The 16190-nt window shown below is 46.7% G+C and overlaps 1 protein-coding gene across 8 annotated transcripts in view; it reads left to right on the forward strand.

Moving 5' to 3' along the window:
• Positions 1-16190, forward strand: part of RTEL1 (regulator of telomere elongation helicase 1) — a 120074-nt gene that overhangs the window by 31288 nt on the left and 72596 nt on the right. For 7 of the 8 annotated variants that reach the window (XM_073308887.1, XM_073308886.1, XM_073308890.1 and 4 more), the window contains 3 exons: positions 2115-2196; positions 6430-6562; positions 7904-8017. In XM_073308887.1, the coding sequence (XP_073164988.1) occupies positions 2115-2196; positions 6430-6562; positions 7904-8017 (329 nt within the window). The remainder of the gene's footprint in view (positions 1-2114; positions 2197-6429; positions 6563-7903; positions 8018-16190) is intronic. The other variant, XM_073308892.1, reaches the window with a different exon arrangement.

Raw genomic sequence — 16190 nt, forward strand, 5'->3', positions numbered from 1 at the left:
AGTATGTTGTTGAATTCCAGGAGATGAGGATGTATAAATCCTACAGGCGGGAGCCAAGGGGATTTCAAGTCTTCGAGTACTGCTTGAGATTAGAATCCATTGCTCAAGTTCCAGGAAGAAGGGAACGTCTGATTTTTAGCTCTTAAATTTCTCCTAAGAACCTAGGAAGCAGGAAGATGCGGCAATTGTGAGTTATGGGAAAACTTTGATGCCACATGTTTTTGTTCGAGAATTAGGCCAGGTCTACGCTATGGGTGCTACAGCGGCACAGCTGCAGCACCATAGCTATGCTGCTGTAGCATCATAGTGTAGATGCTTCCTGCATTGATGGAAGGGTGTTTTTTTAAATTGCGTAGGAACTCCACCTCCCTGGGCCGCAGTAGCTAGGTCAGCAGGAGCATTCTTCCATCAACCTAGCTGCATCTAAAGCAGGGGTTAGGACAGCACAGCTGCGGTGCTCAGGGATCTGAATTTTTTACATCCCCGAGTGCCATAGCTATGTTGAACTAACTTTTAAGTATAGACTAGGCCTTAATATATTCCTACACTAATCTCTTGGGTGGCTCAAGTTTTGCAGCCCCACTTATAGTCCTCTGAATACCCTTTTTATTCACAAGGCTAGAGTGGATTTCATCCTCTTCATTCCAGCATAGGGAGTCCATGCATCAAAGTGCATTTGCTTTGAAAACAGGACACTCCTCTTCCTTCATGTTTATCTACCAAGAGAGAGACATACTTCACCAGTAAAACTGTCAAATCCCCCCACCCCCAAAGAATTGGACATGTGCATGGAAAGGTTTGAAATGAACTGTCCTGCACAGAGTTTGGGAAGTGCTAAACTTGATTCCTGTGACAAAGAACTGAATTAACTATTACACTATTTATTTTTCTTTTCCCATACGAAATACAGTAAAACCCCATCTATCAAAAGAGAAGAAGAGAATGTAATTTATTCTGATAAATGGAGATGGGATACACTTACCTTTCAATGCAATACCAAATGTTAGGACACCTCTTAATTTTGGATAAATGGGTATTTTTGAATGAGGGGTTTGCATAAACCTGGTTCCTACTGCATTTGGTAAATTGAATTGTGTGTTTAATCTTGGCAGATGCTCTGAAGGTATTTTGGAAAGGGTCTGATCCTTTGAAGCATTAGATCTCCTTTCTTTAGACTTTGAGGATTGCAGACATCAACACTTAGCCTCCCTGTTGTCTGGCATCACTTTCTAATTGTAGCACGCAACTCTCAGGCCCCTTTCCCACCTGCATTCTCTGTGCTACAGACTCCTTTTGGTAGAGAAATGTAAGACATTAAAATGGTAAGGCTGTGGAAGAAATTCTAGCCCAGTAAACCTGCCCTCTTTTGGCTGATCTTAACCCTACCTTCTTGCATTTTTAACAAACCCCCCTCAATCCTTTCCTTCTCCAGAAAGAATGTCTGTCATTCATACTTTTAGCATCAATCACTTTCCCTGACAGTTTACTCCATGGGTTTACCCCACATTTGAAATTATTCTACTGGTCTTCCTCCTTAACTCCAAACTGCTAATTTTTAGGTTGCCCTGTAGTTTTTGATCTCTTTACCTATGTGAACATTTTCTTTTGGCTTTTTCCTTTGCTTTTATCATTTTGAAATCATCTGAGGTAGGGTCACTTTTCACCTCAAATGAAGAAAAGCCAGTCTTTCTTCCTCAGAAATTTTATTCTCAAGACTTAATATTTTTGTTGCCCTATATACACCATCTCCTTCGAATAATCTTCTCCTTGTAAGTCTGTACACTGCTTTCCAATGGGAGGTAACAAGAGCCATACTAAATAATTGTATTCTTTGCCTTTGCTTTATGCAACCCAGGAAATCCTGCTCTAACAAATTGGTTCAAAATGGCAGTTTGGGTGGTGGTGTGTTCCTGTAGTTCTTGTTGGGTGGTTTTTTTGAGGGGGATGGGTGGGAGAGAAATGAGGAAAGGCAAATACCAAACACTGTAAGCATTCTAAGAACTGCTGGTGAACCTCAATTATCCAGGGCTGGACCCAGGCTTATGGGGGTGCAGATATCTAATTTCTGCAACAGTCTGTGGGAAGATGTTGTCATGTACCTATTTTTTCCACAGGTGCACATTCATATGGATACCAGTAATCAGAAAAAAACCCAGAGGACAGACCTGTGGAGTTCATCAGTAACAAAAAAAGAAGGTGCAGGAGTGGGCTGTGATGGGAGGTTAATACAAAAGCCGGTTAACGAGGCCTTCCCTGACTTAAATAAAATAAATACTGGAAACTGTCCGAGTGGTTGAAAATGCTAGTACAGCAAGTATTTCAGTCTGCAGTGTCTCACGTCACTCAACGGGGAGCTCTCTGGCAGGCTAGGGAGTGCCATCTCAGGGCTGTGCATGAAGTTCCACAAAGTCTTCCTTGAATGTAAAAATGGCTGTGCTGGGTGGGAAGGCAAAACAGAGTAGCTCCTTAGGGAACTTTGTGGGCTTGCCTGAACACAAATTGCACTGCTTTAACTGTATTAAATCAGTTAAATTGATATAAACCCTCTAGTGTGGACACAGTGAAATCACTTCAGAGGTGCTTAATACCAGTACACCTGTTCCTCTGTAGGAAGGGAATAAGCTATACTGGCATAAAGCACTGTCCTTGCTAGAGGTTGAACAGGTATAACTATTTTAAAAAAATCAGCCCCTTAACTGAAATAGTTATACCCATACAAAACTGTGTTGACTAGCCCTAAGTGGAAAAAGTACCCATGGTGGTTGGGGGGAAATACTGAGATTTTGCTCTTGCCTTTAGTCTTCCTTGTTGCACGCTTTTCTGCTGTTAAAAGGTTGATTAAGACTGCAGCACTAGCTTTGTAAGACTTAACTTCAGGAGCCAATAAGGTGTGAGGTTAATTGGCTCCTTGGAATCTTTGCAAGCCAGTGCAGTTATTTGTCTTTTAACTGTCTTTGTAGCATAAACTGCTGCTCAATGAGCCTTGAAGGTTCTGAATTATAGTCACTGTCCTTCTGTGTAAAGCCTGGTATTAAACAACAGGTCAGGTAGAGTTGTGGTGTCTCTAAGTGGCAATGGAAGTACATTACTGGGGCATCGTCTGCATGGGCGCAAACACAGAGAACTGGGTTTGCAAGCTTACACAGTGGACACATTTTTGATATAACAAATAGAAGGCAACACCTTGGCCTTTTTCTATGTAAAACTATTTCTAAGAATAAGTTATTGTTTATATAGAATATGTCTACACTGCTGTTAAAACCCCACAGCTGGCCCATGCCAGCTGACATGGATTTGGGCTAAGGGACTGTTTAATTGCACAGTAGATGTTATTGGGCTGTAGCCCGAATTCTGGGACCCTCACAGGGTCTTAGAGTCTGGGCTCCAGCCCAAGCCCAAATGCCTACACTGCAGTTAAACAGCCCCTGAGCTGGAGCCCAAGTCAGCTGGCACAGGCTAGCTGCTGGTTTTTAATTGCAGGGGTAAAGTACCTGTAAATGTTCTGAGTTGTTATCTCAGTAGAAACCTTTCAGTTCTGGCTGCAGCACTGTAATTGGTTGTCTCATTCTAAGCCCCTATCATCAGGCTCTTGCAATGTGCCAGAAAAATTACCCTTTGGAATTAAATCTCCCATGCTTATTTTACTAGAGGTGCCATGCCAGTTAGCAGCATCACAGTATCAATATGCTCTGTGAGGTAACCCTCTTGTGAGACCTCCATACTTAAGCACAACTGGGTGCTGTCATGGTGGATCTTCAGCCTTAACTGTAAATTTTAAGCCTTTCATGACTAAATAGGGTTTTCTTCTGTTGTTGTTACTACTGCTCCTTATATCTTGTAGCTGGCACCATCTCCAGTATAACCCTGCTGCAGAACTAAACACAGAATTCAGAAGCCAAGTTTCTCTCTGAACTTAAGGCTTTCCCCCAAGCCACTAAACCAGCTCCAAGTTGGATTTAGTGAGGATATAGTCTCCCTTTTAAAAAAAAAATTATATATATCCGTTAATCAGAGCAAACAAAACAGACCTTTTGACAATCTCTGGTTAGAGCATTAAGGTTCAAAAGTTATGTTAGAGTCCCTGTATTTAAGTTTCCTACAGAAGATGGTACACAGTGCTAGAAGGAAATTATTTGGTTGTCTGGAGGCCTCTCTAAGGATACATCTGCATTGAAATTGGAAAATGTAATGTCCAGCTCGAGGAAACATACCTGCACTAGCTGGATTAGGACTAGTGAGCTAAAACTAGAAGTGCAGCCTCAGTAGCCTGAGCCGTAGGAGGGGTAGCCGCACAAGTACGTACCTAAGATCACAGATGGAAACGTACTCTGGGTAGCTAGCTTGTCCTCCCACTCTCTGCATAGCAGCTACACTGCTATTTTTAGTGCACTGGCTTGATAAGTGCTAACACATATTTCCTTGAGACGGAAATTACACTTCCATTTCCAGTGTAGACATGCATTAAGAGTTTCTTGTTTTGTTTTGTCGGTATCTGGTTTCATAATTTTGGCACTTAACTACTGGAGGCTGTTTGTTTTTTCCAGGTAGAACTATTCATCTTGAGGCCAAAAACCAACTTATTTTTAGGATTATCAGTAGTCATAGCACTTCAGCTAATGTTTTTGGACTGCCTCTTCTAAGTATTTCAATGAAATAAGTGTTGACTTTAGTGATGTCAGTTCTAAATGTTATCATGGTTCTCTTATAACTTGCATGTTTTGTTTTCTTTGGATATTGTGTAATCTTAGTTTTCTATTACAGGAATTCTCCTCGGAACAACTTCATTGTGAGGGGTCGGGGGAGGGGAAGCGGAGCAAACTGGGCCATTTGTTTTGGTTTTGTTTTGTTTTTTTTACGTTGTTTGGGTGTTTTGTATACATCAGCCTTGCAAAATTGTCACGAAAATCTTCCACAGTTTACCAGGGACAAAATATTTTCTTTACCTCTCCTTCAAAACAAAAAAATTACTCATGACGAACTAGTTAGTAGACGTACAACATATACAAATCCTACAGATGGCAAAAATAGCCAAAAGCAAATATTTCCTCACATAAGTGCTGTAATGCTCCTGTTAGGATAGTCTGTAGGAATACTGTCAGGTGCCTGAAAAGTGTCGCTTTGTCTCGGGTTTTATGGGGATCTGTCTTGGCTCAGCTCACTAAAAAGAGTTCAACACCTTGGGCTAAATTCTGGGTTTGGGCTACCCTTAAGCTCAAAAAGTCACAGTTAGTTGAGGAACCACAGACTGTAGCTGTTGTGGTCCAATCCTGGCTCCTCCAGAATCCATGGAATTGACACTGTGAAAGCCCCCTGCATGTTCAGAGACAGAGGATGTTTCAGGGGTGGGCTTAAGAGTTGAAAGGGGGTGTGTCCTCTCTCTAAGCCTCCCTCTCTCACCTTCAGCATCCTCCTCACCTGGGATTACCTATGCTCCTTGCGTGAGTGTGTCTACTCACCTTGTGTGGGCAGACTCCCAGACCTATCCAGATACAGGTCCAATTAGAGACTGCCTCCACCATGCTAATATGCACCAGTTTTGGTGTATAGTGAAGAGGTTTGCTCACAGTCAACATAAATCTCCAAGGATTTCAGTATCTCCTGGGTGTGTTTGCCCAAAGGGCTGTGTGTGGGAAGCAGTGCAAAGAATAAAACATAGGTTTAAAATAAGTTTCCCCCCTCTAATGATGGGTACTGAGTGACTCACTTGAGAAGCACAGCTTGATCAGGGTTGGAAGTTTTCAGTTAGCTCCCCTAAAGATGTAGCAATTACTGTCTTTGGATCAGGAGGGCCTAATTTAAGGTATGTGTAATGAGTGACGTATTTGGGATCTTCAACGGTCTCAGGCCTTCCTTCAGTCACTCCTTATATTCAAAAGTGATCTTGCATGCTTTTCGATCATGTTGCCAGGATGGATAAAAATACCCGAGCACACTGTGCTCTCACTCTCCATCAGTGTATGAAGGGGTGCACATCTTGACCCTGATGCTGCCTGTGGGGATGCCCCAGAGATCCGTGGATTCATAGGATTGAGCCAGTTCTGGGAACTTCTCTATACATGGTGCCTGATGTGATGCCATCAACCTTGGTTCTCTGGTTCGCAGAATCGTCCTTAGTAGACTGTGTGTTTGATGAAGATAACAGTCTCTTGTTGAAATTAGAAACTACGGAAATTTGGGTGGGTGTTGACCTTTCAATCCTGCTTTGAATTGGCAGACTTAAGTTCAGAGACAAGTTGAAGCACAAACCCCAGGTCCAGACATCCCTAAACAGGTATGAAAGCTTAGCTCTAGGTTCTGGTTTTGTTGTTTGTGCCCATCTCCAGTTATAGAACCTCAAACTCTGGTTTGCACCACGCGCAACTCAGACACATAGTCTTCACTGTATAGACAGATCTCAGTTCTTAGTGTTTTATTTTCTATTTGATACAGGAAAGATCTTGAGCTACTGGTGTTTCAGCCCCGGGTACAGCATGCATGAGCTGGTCCGTCAGGGAGTCCGGACAATCATTCTCACTAGTGGGACCCTCTCCCCACTGTCCTCCTTCACCATGGAAATGCAGATGTAAGTTAATTTCTTTGTGTGCAAATAAAGTCATTAGATGGCATTATTTACTGTTTGTAAGGCCTGGTCTACACTGGGTGGTGGGGATCGATCTAAGTAGTCACGTAGCTGAAGTCGACGTTCTTAGATCTACTTACCACGGTGTCTTCACTGCGGTAAATCGACGGCTGATGCTCTCTTGTCAACTCCACCTGCGCCTCTCACCCTGGTGGAGTACCGGAGTCGATGGGAGAGCACTTGGCGGTCAATTTATCATGTCTAGACTAGATACGATAAATCGACCCCCACTGGATCGATCACTGCCTGTCGATCCAGTGGGTAATGTAGACAAGCCCTAAACCAATCTCACAGGACTTATCTCACGATTTTTGAATGCTTGGGGTTGGAAATGAAGTGATGGCTTAGAACTGGTATGAAGAGGATGCAAAGTAATGCATGTTGGAAAACGTAATCCCAACTATACATATAAAATGATGGGATCTAAATTAGCTGTTACCACTCAAGAAAGAGATCTTGGAGTCATTGTGGATAGTTCGCTGAAAACATCCACTCAGTGTGCAGCAGCAGTCAAAAAAGCGAACAGAATGTTGGGAATCATTAAGAAAGGGATAGATAATGAGACAGAAAATATCATATTGTCTCTATATAAATCCGTGGTATGCCCACATCTTATATACTGCGTGCATATGTGGTTGCCCCATCTCAAAAAAGATATATTGGAATTGGCAAAGGTTCGGAAAAAGGCAACAAAAATTAATAGGGGTATAGAACGGCTTCCATATGAAGAGAGAGTAATACGACTGGGACTTTTCAGCTTGGAAAAGAGACAACTAAGGGGGTATATGATAGAGGTCTATAAAATCATGCCTGGTTAGGAGAAAGTAAATAAGGAAGTGTTATTTACTCCTTCTCAGAATACAAGAACTAGGGGTCACCAAATGAAATTAATAGCCAGCAGGTTTAAAACAAAAGGAAGTTTTTTGTTTTTTTTTCACACAACACACAGCCAACCTGTGGAACTCTTTTTACCAAAGGATGTTGTAAAGGCCAAGACTATAACAGGGTTCAAAAGAGAACTAGATAAATTCATAGAGGATAGGTCTATCAATTGCTATTAGCCAGGCTGGGCAGGGATGATGTCCCTAGCCTCTGTTTGCGAGAAGCTGGTAATGGGTGACCAGGGAATGGATCACTTGGTGATTACCTGTTCTGTTCATTCCCTCTGGGGCACCCAGCATTGGCCACTGTTGGAAGACAGGATAATGGGCTAGATGGACCTTTGGTCTGACCCAGTATGGCCATTCTTATGTTAGAGATCATCTCTCTCTTCTGTTTCCTCAGCCCTTTCCCCGTTTGCTTGGAAAATCCACATGTTATTGATAAACACCAGATCTGGGTGGGGATAATTCCCAAGGGACCAGACGGAGGTCTGCTCAGCTCTACCTATGAAAAAAGGTAATCAGCTCTTTCATTTAAATACTGCTGTGAAGTCTTGGGTATCAGTGTATCAGATTTTTGTTTAAAGGAGAGTGCTTGTGGAAAAAGTCATCTGCAAAGTTCACTTCTTAGATCAACAGGTTTCTAATTAGTAACAGGAAGCAGCAGAAGGTGAGGTTATAGAGAAATGTTATGCTGCTTCTACATTTCAGTTTGTGCTTAGCTAATCTGGAAAAAAGCAGAGAATTTCTATGCTGGGGAAAAAAGAAACATAAGTGCTGTTGCCTAGAAAAGTGAAGACCTGAAATTAAGGTTCCTCCTTTTGTTCTGTTTCTATTCTGTAATGTCATTTTTTGCTTAAAAACCTGTTTATAGAACTTTAAGAAGTAGTTTCGTGCTTTGAGTGCTTTTTGTATTTATCAGTTCTTTACAAGAAAGTTATTTACCTAGCAGAGTAGCACAGTTGTTTTGGCACCATTATTTCACCTCTGTGAATGGGTGTTTAAAGAGCTAATCCTTTTGAAGTTTCTGGGGTGAGGGAGAAGTTTTTCTGCACATCATACATATTTTCTTATTTTAATTACCTTTTGAAAATATTCAAAGCAGTTATATCTGATAATTTTTCATCCATTTTAAGTTCAACTTTATATACATTCCCCTGGTTAAGACTGCTTTTGTTTGGGTTTAACCAGGGCAGATGTAGTCTTTTTAGTGATACTCAGTAAACCAAAACCACTAGCCATCGAAGAGTTTTTACCATGTAAAAGGAGACGTGCCAGAGAGTCCATGAAGTTTGCTGTTGATTTTATGTGGAAGGCACTCAGATACTACAATAATGGGTGACAATATATGGTCCTATGATAGTGTATTGCTAGTCCAAGAAACTTAGTTGGCCTGCCATTTAAGTTTATTTTGATGTAAGATACCACTGAGTTTTTTCCTTTCCACAGTGTGTTGTGTGGAGTAAGTGAAGCATACAATATAATTACCACAATATCTCAAGGGTAATAGCATCAGAATTTGTAGATCTTGTAAAAATAGTTCGTTGAGTGCTTGGTCATGTCCATTCCAATCATGTGTGTGCACATGCACAATGGCTGGAAGATTTTTCCCTTAGCAGCCCGTCAGGCCGGCCTGGGTGTCCCCTAGCGTCATGCCTTCATGGCGCTCAATATAGAGCCGTGCCGACCCGCCACCCCTTCAGTTCCTTCTTACCGCCAGTGACCATTGGCTGGAACTTTCCTTAGCCCTTGCTTAGCAAGAGCATTCTGTACTCGTATATAGTTACCTTAGTGCCTTCTTAGTATTAGAGTTCTTAGTAGATTTCCCCCGCACACCTACCTGGAGCCATATTATGTCACAGTCCCCAGGGTTTAAAAACTGTGTGGCCTGTGCAAAGTGCATGCTGAAGAGCGATCCACATTCATCATGGTTCTTAGGGGAGGTCCACCAAAAGGACTCAGTAAGATCTGCCACGAGTTCTGCCCTAGAACTCTTAAAGAAAGGGAACAGCAGCTTAAGGTGATCCTCGTGGAGGCAGCCCTATGCCCCCACTCCGACCCGGGCTCAGGGGACCTGGCTCCCAATGCTTCGTCCTTGACGTGGAGTGCCCTGGAACCGTCGTCAAGCTCAGCACCGAGAAAGGACTCATCCCGAGATGTCAATACTAACAGGCACCTCACGAGGCCCAGCTGAAAGCAGGCAGTGATCCCACTCACCGGTGCCTCAGAAGAAAAAGAAGCCGGACAGCTGCACTCCTCCGGCTAAATCCAGAGACGTGAGACCCCAGATGGGCCACAGCTCCGGATCCCCTCCTGGGGCCATGTCGACTCCTGCCCAAGTGAGGGAGCTGAGTCTGGCCCCCACTCGGTCGCAGCTATAGCTCCCTTCAATGCCAGAAGCTTACTAAGCTCCGCTCGGGACCTCCTGCACCTTATGGCGCCGTTCTCGCCCCCCCCCCAGGAGGAAAGAACCTTCAGCAGTGGCGGACCCATCCCGCGATGCAGTCAAGAGGGAAGCTGGCTGTGATTTTGAGGTGCCCCCCCTCTCCATGCCCCTCGCCACCAGCTCACTCAGACAGAGAGCCTACCCGCTCCCCAAGGTCTTGACGCTTAAGGCACCGAGGCTCGGCTCCCCCATGGTCTTCAGTCTCGGAGACCTCGGAGTCAGAGTCCGACTCCTATTGCTCCAGGAGAAGCAGGAGCCACAGATAGAGGTCCGTGAGAGACAGGAGGGAGCCCCAGGCGTGGCCTCCGCAGTGGCAGAACCCACCTCGGTGGCCTTTCTGGACTCCCTGGGCCTTTCACCAAGTACAGGGAGGAACCCAAGGTCACCGCTCTGCAACTTCTTCTGTGGCCTCAGCCACCATTGTCCCGCCATCGGCTACGCATCTGCCCTCGGTGCGTGCCCACAGCGCAACGCCTCTGACAGCAGCACCAATCTTGGCAGCATCCTTGCGCCCATCTTCCACACTGGCACTGTTGTCGACGTCGGCTATGACGCAGGCACTGACTGCCCCAGTGCTGATGTCGGCGACGGGCCCTCCGCCTTCATCGGCACCTGCGAGCAGATCAGCACTGGCTCCATCGACGGTTCTTCCCATCATACTGATGATGGCGCCAACAATTTCCTGGTGCAAGTGCTGGAGGAACCAACTAGGGGGAGAGCTTTTCTTGACCTGCTGCTCACAAACCGGGAAGAATTAGTAGGGGAAGCAAAAGTGGATGGGAATCTGGGAGGCAGTGACCATGAGTTGGTCGAGTTCAGGATCCTGACACGGAAGAAAGGGAAGCAGCAGAATACGGACCCTGGACTTCAGGAAAGCAGACTTCGACTCCCTCAGGGAACTGATGGGTAGGATCCCCTGGGGGAATAACACGAGGGGGAAAGGAGTCCAGGAGAGCTGGCTGTATTTCAAAGAATCCCTATTGAGGTTACAGGGATGAACCATCCCAATGTGTCGAAAGAATAGTAAATATGGCAGGCGACCAGCTTGGCTTAACAGTGAAATCCTTGCGGATCTTAAACATAAAAAAGAAGCTTACAAGATGTGGAAGATTGGACAAATGACCAGGGAAGAGTATAAAAATGTTGCTCGGCCATGTAGGAATGAAATCAGGAGGGCCAAATCGCACCTGGAGCTGCAGCTTAGCAAGAGATGTTAAGAGTAACAAGAAGGGTTTCTTCAGGTATGTTGGCAACCAGAAGAAAGCCAAGGAAAGTGTGGGCCCCTTACTGAATGAGGGAGGCAACCTAGTGACAGAGGATGTGGAAAAAGCTAATGTACTCAATGCTTTTTTTGCCTCTGTCTTCATGACCAAGGTCAGCTCCCAGACTGCTGCACTGGGCAACACAGCATGGGGAGTAGGTGGCCAGACCTCTGTGGAGAAAGAAGTGGTTAGGGACTATTTAGAAAAGCTGGAAATGCACAAGTCCATGGGGCCGGATGCGTTGCATCCGAGAGTGCTAAAGGATTTGGCGGCTGTGATTGCAGAGCCATTGGCCATTATCTTTGAAAACTCATGGCGATCGGGGAAAGTGCTGGACGACTGGAAAAAGGCTAATGTAGTGCCCATCTTTAAAAAAGGGAAGAAGGAGGATTCTGGGAACTACAGGCCAGTCAGCCTCACCTCAGTCCCTGGAAAAATCATGGAGCAGGTCCTCAAGGAATCAGTCCTGAAGCACTTACACCAGAGGAAAGTGATCAGGAACAGTCAGCATGGAATCACCAAGGGAAGGTCAAGCCTCACTAATCTAATCGCCTTCTATGATGAGATTACTGGTTCTGTGGATGAAGGGAAAGCAGTGGATGTATTGTTTCTTGACTTTAGCAAAGCTTTTGACACGGTCTCCCACAGTATTCCTGTCAGCAAGTTAAAGAAGTATGGGCTGGATGAATGCACTATAAGGTGGCTAGATTGTCAGGCTCAACGGATAGTGATCAATGGCTCCATGTCTAGATGGCAGCCGGTATCAAGTGGAGTGCCCCAAGGGTCGGTCCTGGGGCCGGTTTTGTTCAATATCTTCATAAATGATCTGGAGGATGGTGTGGATTGCACTCTCAGCAAATTTGCGGATGATACTAAACTAGGAGTGGTAGATACGGTGGCAGGTAGGGATAGGATACCCTAGGGACCTAGACAAATTGGAGGGCTGGGCCAAAAGAAATCTGATGAGGTTCAGCAAGGACAAGTGCAGAGTCCTGCACTTAGGACGGAAGAATCCAATGCACCGCTACAGACTAGGGACCGAATGGCTAGGCAGCAGTTCTGCAGAAAAGGACCAAGGAGTGACCGTGGACGAGAAGCTGGATATGAGTCTACAGTGTGCCTTGTTGCCAAGAAGGCCAATGGCATTTTGGGATGTATAAGTAGGGGCATAGCCAGCAGATTGAGGGACGTGATCATTCCCCTCTATTCGACATTGGTGAGGCCTCATCTGGAGTACTGTGTCCAGTTTTGGGCCCCACACTACAAGAAGGATGTGAAAAATTGGAGAGAGTCCAGTGAAGGGCAACAAAAATTATTAGGGGTCTGGAACACATGACTTATGAGGAGAGGCTGAGGGAACTGGGATTGTTTATTTAGTCTGCGGAAGAGAAGAATGAGGGGGGATTTGATAGCTGCTTTCAACTACCTGAGAGGTGGTTCCAAAGAGGACGGTTCTAGACTATTCTCAGTGGTAGAAGATGACAGGACAAGGAGTAATGGTCTCAAGTTGCAGTGGGGGAGGTTTAGGTTGGATATTAGGGAAAACTTTTTCACTAGGAGAGTGGTGAAACACTAGAATGTGTTACCTAGGGAGGTGGTAGAATCTCCTTCCTTAGAAGTTTTTAAGGTCAGGCTTGACAAAGCCCTGGTTGGGATGATTTAATTGGGGTTTGGTCCTGCTTTGAGCAGGGGGTTGGACTAGATGACCTCCTGAGGTCCCTTCCAACCCTGATATTCTGTGATTCTTGGTCCAGCGTCTGCAGCTCTGGCACCGTCTGGCACACCACTAGCACCAGCACTGCCCCAAGAGTCTCGGGACCCTCTGGGGGCGGATGGCAGGGAGCATCCGCTCATTGTAAAAGCTTTCTCCTCTTCGTCACCGGATGAAGCATTGATGGGTACAGCCGTAGCCCTGGTGCTTGAGGACAACAAGGTGCTGCAGCAGTTGCTGTGCAGGGCCGCTCAGGGTCTGGGCATTAAGGCCGAGGAGGTAGTTCAGGAGGCTGATTCCATGGTGGTCATCCTTGCACCTTCAGGACCTTCACGTATTGCCCTTCCACTTATTAAAACCATTGTGGACGCCACCAAGACACTGTGGCAGACCCCAGCTTCCTTGCCACCCACTGCCAAGCGCAATGAGAGGTGTTATTTCATGCCCTCCAGAGGGTTCGAACATTTATACTCCCACCGCTTGACTCTTGTTTTGGATGCTGCTAACCAGCATGAGAGAGAGGGCTTCCAAGGGCTCCCCAAAAAACAGAGAGACTAAGCATCTAGACCTTGTTGGGAGAAAGGTTTATTCTACAGGGGGTCTGCAGCTCCATATCTCGAACCGACAGGCCATCATCAGCAGGTACTCATACAATACCTGTGCAGCGATAGCCAAATTTACGGAGTTTCCCCTGTTGGACTCCTGAACCGAGTTCTCGGCCTTGGTGGAGGAGGGGAAGCTAGTCTCCCGTGCTTCCCTCCAGGCCGCATTGGACACTGCAGATGCTGCCACCAGGGTCATGGCAACTGGGGTAGCCATGACGAGGGGTTCCTGGCTCTAAGTCTCGGGGCTCCCTTACGAGGTCCAGCAGATCATTCAGGACCTCCCATTTGAGGGTGAGACTTCTATCTGAAAAGACAGACAAGAGGCTGCACAGCCTGATAGACTCATGAGCCACCCTCAAGTCCTTGGGTCTGCACACTCCTACCACGCAGCAGTGACACTCCAGACCACAACCTCCTCCGAGATTCTGTCAGCAGAACCGACAGAATGGTTCTTGGAGGTGGAACAGGAGTGGCAGGAGGAGGCAACACCCATCCTCAGGCCAGGGCTCTTGCCAGCCCAAGCCGCCCTCTGGCCCTAAACTGGCCTTTTGAAGGTGCGGTTGAGGACGACGCACCAAATCAGAAACTGGATCTACCCTGCCTTACCTTTTCTTCCCAACTCTCCCCTTTCTACTGTGCATGGTCCCATATCACTTCGGACGTCTGGGTGCTCTGCATAGTAGAGAGGGGATACTCCATCCAATTCTGTACCCTGCCACCCTTCCACCCGCTTTCCCCGTCCCTCTTCAGGGACCCTTCTCACAAGTATCTACTCATCCAGGAGGTGCAGTTGCTTCTATCGCTAGGGGCAGTGGAGGGGTTTCCTTTGGAGCACAGGGGGGAGGGCTTCTATTCCCAGTATTTCCTAATACCGAAAGCCAAAGGTGACCTCAGGCCTATCCTAGACCTGCGAAAATTCAGCAGGTTCGTGAAGAAACTCCCATCATCCCCTCGCTAGATGCAGCAGATTGGTATGCCGCCCTCGACTTGAAGGACGCATACTTTCACATCGCAGTCACTCAGCCCCACAAGAAGTATCTCAGGTTTGTGGTCAATGGTACACCCTACCAATTTACTGTCCTCCTGTTCGGCCTGTCAGCAGTACCTCAAGTATTCACCAAGTGCATGGCAGCAGTTGCCACGTTCTTGCGGAGGCACCAGGTACAGGTGTTCCCGTACCTTGATGACTGGCTGATCAAAGGCCGCTCCAGGACCCAAGTGGAGTCTCAGGTCACATTTATCAGAGTCAGCTTTGAGAGACTCCGATCACTGGGTCTACTCCTAAATGAAACGAAATCGACTCTGTCTCCTGTCCAGAGGCTAGAGTTGATAGGGGGAGTATTGGACTCGACCCAAGTCAGGGCATACCTGCCACAGGCGAGGTTTCAGGCCTTCAGCGACATAATCTGAGGCATCATGCAGTTCCCCATCGCTACAGCGAGAAACTGCCTGAAACTTCTCAGGCACATGGCAGCCTGTGCCTATGTGGTGCAGCATGCCGGCCTCAGGCTTCAACCTCTCCAGTCATGGCTCTCGTCAGTGTATTGCCCAGCCCGGGACAGCTTGGACAGGATTGTGACCCTGCCTCGCCCGGTCCTCGACTCCTTCCTGTGATGGCTAGACGCTCAGGAGGTGTACTCAAGGGTCCTCTTCGCTGCCCCACAGCTGTCTCTGGTGATGGACTCATCAGACCTGGGCTGGGGAGCTCATCTGGGAGACTGCAGAACTCAAAGCCTCTGGTCACAAGCAGATCTGCGTGTCAACATCAATGTCCGAGAACTGAGAGCGGTGCACCTAGCATGTCAGACATTCTGTCCTTACCTAACCAGGCAATGTGTATCAGTCATGACAGGCAATATGACAGCAATGTTCTAAAACAACAAATGGGGGTGCACGCTCCTCTCCACTGTGCCAAGAAGCCCTCATGCTGTGGGAGTTCTGTGTAGAACATTCAATTCCCCTGCAGGCGTCGTACCTCCCTGGGGTTCAGAACGAGCTGGTGGACCACCTCACCAGGTCCTTCCACAGCCACGAGTGGTCCCTTGGCCCAGATGTTGCAATCTCAGTCTTCCAGAGGTGGGGTTTCCCCATTAGACCTCTTTGCCACGCGACGCAACAGGAAGTGCCAGCAGTTCTGCTCCTTCCAGAATCACAGCATGGGCTCCAGCGTGTATGCGTTCCTCCTCCATTGGGGAGATTCTCTCCTGTACGCCTTTCCGCCCATACCCCCTCTCGTTCACAAGGTGCTGCTCGACATCCGCAATGATTGAGCTCATGTCCTACTGATAGCACTGGCGTGGCCCCATCAGCACTGGTATACATCCCCAATAGACATGTCCGTGGGAGCCCCGATTACCTTGCTGCTTTCCCCGGACCTTCTCACACAAGATCATGGATGTCTCCAACACCCAAACCTCCAGTCACTCCATCTTATGGCGTGGAAGCTCCATGGTTAAATCTGTTGGAGCTTTCTTGTTCAGACCAGGTTAGACAGGTCCTCCTTGGCAGTAGGAAACCCTCTATGAGAGCCACTTACCTTGCCAAGTGGACGAGATTTTCAATCTGGTTGGTGCAGCCCCATTCGCCCTCAATGCTGGCTCCAGTGCTGCACATTCTGGACTACCTCCTCCATCTGAAGCAGGAGGGTTTCTCGATGTCTTCTATAC

Source organism: Lepidochelys kempii, chromosome 13 (genome assembly GCF_965140265.1).
Source record: "Lepidochelys kempii isolate rLepKem1 chromosome 13, rLepKem1.hap2, whole genome shotgun sequence".
Taxonomy (NCBI): Eukaryota; Metazoa; Chordata; order Testudines; family Cheloniidae; genus Lepidochelys; species Lepidochelys kempii.